This window comes from Rutidosis leptorrhynchoides, chromosome 7 (assembly GCF_046630445.1).
Source record: "Rutidosis leptorrhynchoides isolate AG116_Rl617_1_P2 chromosome 7, CSIRO_AGI_Rlap_v1, whole genome shotgun sequence".
Lineage (NCBI taxonomy): Eukaryota > Viridiplantae > Streptophyta > Magnoliopsida > Asterales > Asteraceae > Rutidosis > Rutidosis leptorrhynchoides.
In genome coordinates, this window is record NC_092339.1 from 96,699,681 (window position 1) to 96,707,948 (window position 8,268).

The 8,268-nt window shown below is 33.4% G+C and overlaps 1 protein-coding gene across 1 annotated transcript; it reads left to right on the top strand.

The window, feature by feature from the left end:
* The first annotated feature begins 3,369 nt into the window (after window positions 1-3,369).
* Window positions 3,370-4,848, top strand: LOC139857692 (GATA transcription factor 6-like). Its single transcript, XM_071846516.1, has 2 exons — window positions 3,370-3,852; window positions 4,064-4,848. The coding sequence occupies exons 1-2, from the start codon at window positions 3,541-3,543 to the stop codon at window positions 4,709-4,711; spliced, it is 960 nt and encodes a 319-aa protein (XP_071702617.1). The 5' UTR covers window positions 3,370-3,540; the 3' UTR covers window positions 4,712-4,848.
* Window positions 4,849-8,268: the final 3,420 nt, after the last annotated feature.

An 8,268-nucleotide genomic window follows, 5' to 3' on the forward strand; every position in this document is an offset into this window, starting at 1 on the left:
TGTGTTATTGTTGCTTGATCAGAAATCTGGTATTGATAGAAAACGAATTGGCATGTGAGACTTATACCACTGGAAAGATAATTTAAAAACACTCAAGTTAGATAAGGATATGATGTCGTTTGCTTATGCATAGCCCGAGATATGCTAGAATTAGTGTAAATGAAGTTTTATACAGCACTTGCATGAAAATAACCTTGTATGATAAAATGTGTTTACTTCTGTGATTGAAGCTTTGCATATATAAAAAATAGACAAAAATTACTTCATCTTTCATGTAGATATCATAGGCTAATTGTATCTAGATCTTCGGATAATCGTATGCGAATGTGACTAACGAAATGGGAATCGAATCTGTAAATTGAAAACGGTTTTGTACTTTTTGAATTTTGTATATTTATTGAGTATGTATGCTTCTGGAAAATGAAACTTAACATGATATGTGACTTATTGTTAGTTTATGTCAATATCTGAAACCTTATGCATTGGGCACAATAGAGCCATACTTTATGTGAATTCTGATTTGAACTAAAAACTGAATGATCAATTTGCACGAATAAACTGTACAAATTGGCTAAACAAAAGTGGCTAGATTTTTAATATGTGTTACTTTGATTTGTCCTTGAACTATGGCCACTGGTCTTGTATAAATTGCATGTTTCTAACTCCGGTTATAGCCGAAATGAAATCAGTACGCAGTCAGAAACTGACCTGGAAAATCCCAAATGTATTCCTTCTGATTCCTGACTTTTAATTGTCGTATGAGTCCCTGGCCGGACTTTTTGGAATCGATTTTGAGTCTAATTATGATCTGTAGTTTGTCATATTTACTTGAATTTTGTACTATGAGATAATGTGCTAAGTGTGCTACGTGTTCGTAAATTTGGTGCATGACGATAAACTGAAATTGTGAAAATGATTATTCATGACCTAAAACGTATTGTATGACTTAGTTTTGACATGTTGACCAATATTTGACATGAACCTACTGATGTTGACTTTAGTTGACTACTTTGACCAAGTTTGACTTTCGGTTTGACTTTGGTTGACTTTGTTTGACTTGCATGATATAGTTGACTTTTACTTTAAATCGCGTCGAGTCGAGCAATAAGACAACGTACACTATGAAACCACACTTATATAAGATACATATATTGACCAACCTACATACGTATACTTAGGTTACACTACTCGGGTCTAAACCGTACAAGTTATTTGTCTTTCATTCCGAGCTTATTCAAAGGTGAGTCTACAGTCCCGCTTTTTACATGTTTTCAGGGATGAGAATACACGCTGTTATATTTACATTTTCAAATGCTTTATATTGACATGAGTACTACACATATGCATATTGAGTTTGTTCAAAAAGCCTCTAGCTTGAATACTTTTAATACCATTGGTAAGCACAATTTAGATGGACGGATTCGTTAGGTTGACAACCTCACCCACTATAAAAGCAGTGGTGCATTTACTTTAAACATTTAATACATCTGAACAATGTATAACATTTTACGAGGTAAGGTGGGTATAGTGGATATACTCGGGTCTTTGCTAGTATTCAGGTGCTCGGTTTATGCTTGCGATAGAATCTTGTGGTCAATGAAATTAAACTATTTTTCTGATAACTGTTTTTCAGACATTGTTACGTTACTTTAAACCTGTAGATTCATCAACATTGTTTGTTGACCTGTTTTTGCGTGTTGTTATTCTCAGGTCCTTAAGAGGTATGCTTCCGATGTGTTTGCTGCATGTCTGACCGTGGAGTCGGCATTTGATTTTAAAGAACATTATTTACTTTCGCATTTAAAACTTTTATACTGTTTAAATACTGTTGGCTTGTGGTTACGATCACAACAGTGTTTATATTTTGGAATTTCTGACTTTTGTTTTTGAAAGTTATTAATTTAAATAAAATTAAATGCGATTGCTTTAAACGTCTCATATAGAGGGCGTAACTGTTAACTGTGGGACCGGAATTAACACGCCGTCAGATGGTATTTTGGCGAGGTGTTATATATAACCATGGGTAAGTTAACATTTTTGGATCAATCGTACTTTGTGGGTTGATTATGAAAATGTAAGATGCCTGCACCATTTTAACTGCAACTGCACCACTTGGTACTTTACATATAATTTTTTGTTTAAGATGTGCTAAATTTTTCAAAAGTAATATAGTGTGTAACATCAAATTTAGATTTGAAAAAAAAATAACCACAATAAATTATAATCCTATGTCGTGAAATCCATTTCAATTTGCTACGTATAATTACACGACACCATCGAATTATCAATTACGCTACTCCTTCCTGAAATATAATCGTAAATACATACAGTGCAACAGAGTTATGAGAGAAAAATTGTAATAGTTTATACTGTTGTTAACTAAACCTTTTTCATTGTAGAGATATTACCAAAAGGAACTACGCCAATAAAAGATACTAACATCGATGACTCTTTGATGGATGGAGATTGAAATTTGAAGAAACTTCAACACTTATAAAAACTCTACTTGAAATTGTGTTTTTTCTAGTTATTTATGGTTTTATGCACTAGTTTAGAGTCTACCTTTATTTTGTGTATGAAATAGTCTAATTGTTTTTTCTATGGTGTTTGACATAAACCTTTGATTTTTTATTTTATTTTTTATTTGACTATAATGGTTAACCAAAGTAATTGTTTTATATCACTTAGACTAGTTGTAGTTGTAAGGGGCGTGTGTTGGTAGTGTGAATTGCTTTTTGTACTTTTTTGATGACTAGGATGTGTGGATTTTTTGTGTGGATTAGTGGTAGTGTTGGTTTTTTGTGTAGATTAATAGTATTGTGATGACGTATTAAAATATAATTGGATTAAGTGTTAAAAAGGAATAAAAATAATATTTTTAAATTAATATAAAAATAATACAACAAAAGCAACTTGCGTTGCTTGTTCCGTTGAATTCTAACCCAAGAGCAAGAAACGCCCTCAACCAATGCCCCAATACTCCATTTTCATGCGTGGCTTTTGCCACATATGCGAGCCACGGGCGTGACATGTTAGCGATACAAATCGTCTTAGTTAACCAGTTAACAAAAACCGCTTATTAATCAAATTGAACAGTTAAAAAAGTTAATTAACTGCAATATTGATTATGAGTGTGAGTTCGTACTTAACCGTCTCAAACTAACCATTCTAACTATTTAAGTTTTAAAGTTCTAGCAGAACTTTAATTATTGTGAACTCACGCGTCACCAATCATAATACTTATGCTTACTCTTATTAATACATAACTTTAAATTTAAATGTTTGAATTTTGAACCAAAAGAGGGTGTTTGAAAATAGTATAATTAAAAAAAGGAAATGGGCGCTTTGTATAAGATAAGATGCGTTGATAATAATAAGTTCAACACATAAAAAAGCACTTGTCTCTCATTCAATGCTATACCAAACACACCACAAATACAACGCAACACTTACTGCTTCAACAATTATTCACATTTCTCATTCTTTTAAACAAACAAACCAACCCTCTCTAAAATTCTAACTCTTTTTGTACGTTTATTCATGGAGTGTGTTGAAGGCGCCTTGAAAAACAGTTTTATTGGTCTAAATAATAACCACAACACCAACAACAACCACCACAACCCACTGTCCTTTTCCGATGACTTTTCCACCCTTGTCACCGGTGATGATTTTTTCGTTGACGGTCTTCTTGATTTCTCCGACGACGGTGATTTCGAGGAACATAACGACGATACCCAATTTTGTAACCACACAGAAAACGACAAAACGCTTTCTATTTCACCGGTTAAATTAGTCAACCAGGAAATTAAACCCAATTTCTCTATCCCGGAACAAACTGACCTTTGCCTTCCGGTAAAAAAATCTTGTTATTTTTCTTCTTTAAATATTATCAAAAAAATTTAATTTTTTTTTTGTTGGGTTTTGTAAAAAAGTTCTTTTTTTCCACTTCTTTTTATACAAATTTTATTAATTTAATTTCGTTTTTGTGGGAATTGTAGGCAAAATAAAAAAGTTTGAATTTTTGTTAAAATACAAAAGTTTTAATTTGTTTGGGGTTTTGTAGGCGGATGACGTAGCAGAAGACCTTGAATGGGTTTCTCAATTTGTTGACGACTCATTTTCCGGCGGGTACTCGTTGACGTGTCCGGCCGGGAAGTTACCGGAGAAAAAGTGGAACCCAGAACCGTCCGTAAAGCCTAATTTCACGACTTCGGTTCTTACAAAAGCAAGAAGTAAACGAACAAGAACCGGGGGTCGGGTTTGGTCTTTCGGGTCAAACCCACTAACCGATTCGTCTACTTCAAGTTCGTCCTCATCGTCATGTACTACTTCAAACCCTTGGCGGTTTTTACATGACTCTACACAAACAGCAGAGTCAATTTTCGGAAAAAACCCGGTTAAAAGACAGAAGAAGGTGAGGAAAAACCCGTCCCCGGCGGTGGGTGAGCCGGCGGTTCAACCTAGGCGTTGTAGTCATTGTCTGGTACAAAAGACGCCACAGTGGAGAGCCGGTCCGTTAGGTGCTAAAACCCTTTGTAACGCATGTGGTGTCCGGTACAAGTCGGGTCGACTTTTACCCGAATACCGACCCGCTTGTAGTCCGACCTTTTCCAGTGAAGTACACTCCAACAACCACCGGAAAGTTTTGGAAATGCGGCAGAAAAAGGAGGCGCTCGAGCCCGGTCTAATTTATCCGGTTCAGAGTTTTTGAAGAACGAATTTGGTAGGAAACAGAAAAGGGAATTCGAATTAGTTGATGAACCGGGTTTAGTTAGTCATTAGTCTTAGTCATTACCCGGTTTGGTGCGGTAGGTATTCAGTAACCGAATTAGTAAGACTTTAATTTAATGTAACTCTCAATTTATTAAAGTTGTTTCTTTATGTTTGTTACTAGTTTTTTTGTATTTTTGGTATATTTTTGCACCGAAATGTGTAATTAAAAAACAAAAAGGCGGGATTTTGTATTACAACATAATAAGATATTGTGGGGGTAAAATTGTAAAGGTGATAAAAATAGGGGGTAAATTGGTAAGTAGTATGAAACGTGAGGCCGTTGATAAGCGGAAAATTTATGAGTTTTGGGTTGGGGGGGGGGATAATGTTTATGTGGAACGAAAGCGTAAGATGGTGGTTACCAGTTTGTGATCTGAACCGTTGGATTTAAATCCAAAGGTTGATAATGGAGAAAAGGTTTGGACGTCATGAGGATTACAAAGAGGGAGTGGTATCTTTCACATGCTACGAGAGGACTTTAAAAATAGAACGTGGGACCCAAAGGTTTGATTGATTGGAGGATTGTACGGTACAACTTTGGTTTCTTCTTCACTTTAGATTTCGGTACAATCATACATAAAAAAAAAAAAAAAAAACTAGTGCAAAGACTCGTAATTACTCGTGAAATTACGGTATTTTAAAGAAAAAATTATTGAATGAATTTAGATACTGGTATTTTAAAGAAAAAATTATTGAATGAATATAGATACTCCGTATAATATAAAGATGCACTAACTTCATGAATAATTTGAGCTGCCCAGGAACCAACATTTGCAAATAATATAACATGTTAGTCAACAACAATGAAAAACATTAGCCCCCTTTTTTGACACATAATAATACCATTGCCATTCATCCACAACATTCCTTTTGCACAATAAACCCAGTTTATTCAGCACTTAACTAATCAAATCTTAGTTAAGTAGGTAACTTGCTAATCATATCTTAGATCTTTCAACAATAAACCCAGTTATGGCCCATTAATACAATACTCATGTTCCTCCAGTACTCACATGAACCTGCTAAAAACAAAATCAAACATCAAATATGCCTCATGCTATTTAACACTTAACTTACTATATACTCGTAGATCATAGAATGCATGGAAAAATAAGCATTTTAAGATGTAGAGTGGACCAGACCCAACCTGTATTTAGCATGCCTCAAGCTAATTAATCCAATTGTGTGTGATGATAAGAAGCTGGTGCTCAAATTGCCTCATTTTTCAGCTTTTAGCAGCAGCAAAGAGATTTTATGTTATGAATAAAAGATTAAATGGGCATGAACATGTAACAATGTTATATATAGTCAAATACATACACAATAGTATCGTGATTACATGTACAAACATATACTACTACTACAAATTTTATCAAATTAGTAGCACAAGCAACAAAACAATATTTGCTTACTTATTGGAAGCTCAAAATATAAACGATGAATCAAATTAAAAGCAACTAAGAAAAAACATCAACTTCAAGCATGTACTAAGCCGCAACATGAACCGAAACTAAGTACTCAAATAAATGTAAAGAAGCAGAAATTATGACATGAAGCAAAACACAAGTCAAGTTTAAAATTATGAAGTTTAATTTCATTAAAAAAAAAAAAAAGGAAAAAAAAATATGGTAACAAAGATATGTTTGTTAAGATCCTAAAACCAAAGTGATAAGAATTATAAATAAAACTGGTGAAAGAATCTTACTTCTAATGTTTGAGCGGTTTTTTAATTGGACTCATCCACAGTCTTACTTAAATAAACTTCATTTTCTCACATCACCTCTTTTACATATGCATCATTAGTATATCAATATAACATAACATAATACAATCATGATATTATCCAATTTTCCACAACCATGTAATTCATGAATGAAACAGTAGTGCCCAATTTGCCACCCTACAGGTTTACAGTAGCAATTAGGTATTCAAACAGCAGCTCAATACCATGATATTATCCAATTCCTAATCGATTGTTTACGAAAAAACTTCTATAATGAAGATGACTTTTTGTATACATAATTCAAAACTTCTATAATGAACATAGCGTATTTTACTATTTCAGCACAACTAATAACCAATTCAAACTACTTACGGTTACCAAGTCAAATGATTAGAACACAACAACTACAACAAAGTCAAACCAAATTGTTTATTTTGTGCATTAGAGAATCCATATGTATACAATGAGTGCTTAGTCACATAATTAACTAACCATCATATTTGTAAAGCATATATAAAGAAAGCTCATTAATATTACCTATTTTGCATAAAAAAGAACAGCTCCAGCTCCATCAATCTCAAACACCATCAAGCTCGTCGCTAGTAGTTGACCACTTTTAATACAATCATGATAAATAGGTTGCCACATATAAGTTACTACAAAACAATATTATTAGTCAAGAAATTGACACGAAATGTGACCTGACAATATACTAAACATCCAAATTTAAGCACAAGTTCATTGCATTGGCAAATGCATTCTCTACTAAAATAGTGATTCTAAATATGTTATGCTTTGTAGCGAAGAGTATTATATCAATGATTATCTGAATCATATGCTAGGATGGTGTAATCATCAAACAGATTTATATATAATTCACATTCATATACTATGATTCAGCTAAACTTGAGACTTCCAACCTAAAATATAGATGTAACAACATTCATACCATAAGATTGCATTTCTTTTTGACATTTCAGTGAACACCTTGCATGCACTTTTATAATGACTATTTATGTTTTTTTTGAGTACCTGCATCCTGATTACAAAGACTTTTAATCCTCTAAGCATCTTCATCCTTTCACCTACCAAACCAAATCGAAATAAAAACGTAACATATCTAAATAAAGATTTCGAAAATCACTTACCAAATCCAGAAATCATTATGAATACCCACTTTATATGCGTTTTTTAATGCCGTAATTTCAACAATAAACAACAAAAAAGTGACTAAATACACTAATTTATGAAATTAAAACGATCTAATTTATGAAATTAACACCTAGAAGCCATTAAACATTAAAACCTTAAATGAAGGTGAAGAAAAATTGTTACCTCGTTGATTGTAGAAAAAAAAAATGAAGAAACAGGAGCCGATCAAAAGAGTCGGGGGAGGAAGAAGGTGAGTGCCGTCGTTGGTATCAGACGCGCCGATGGTGGATGAGACGGCAGCAGCAGCAGTGTTGGTATAACCAGTGGCGACGACGTTGGTTCTAGCAACGACAATAGTGATGGTAGCAGCGGTGTATCAAACCTAAATAGTTTCTCCAGGGTTAAGCTCGAGGTATAAAGCAGGCACGCGTGACTTTGTTTTTATATTCCCAAAGTTAATTTATTATTCTAGGGTTTCTGTTTTAAAAGAAAGAAGCTTTTGTGGTTATTTATTCCGTAAAAATAAAAGTGATTATTTTTTAGAATTTTTACACGGTCTGTTTTTTACCTTTTTTTTTATATTAAGTTAATTTAAAACTTATTAATATAATATGGATGAT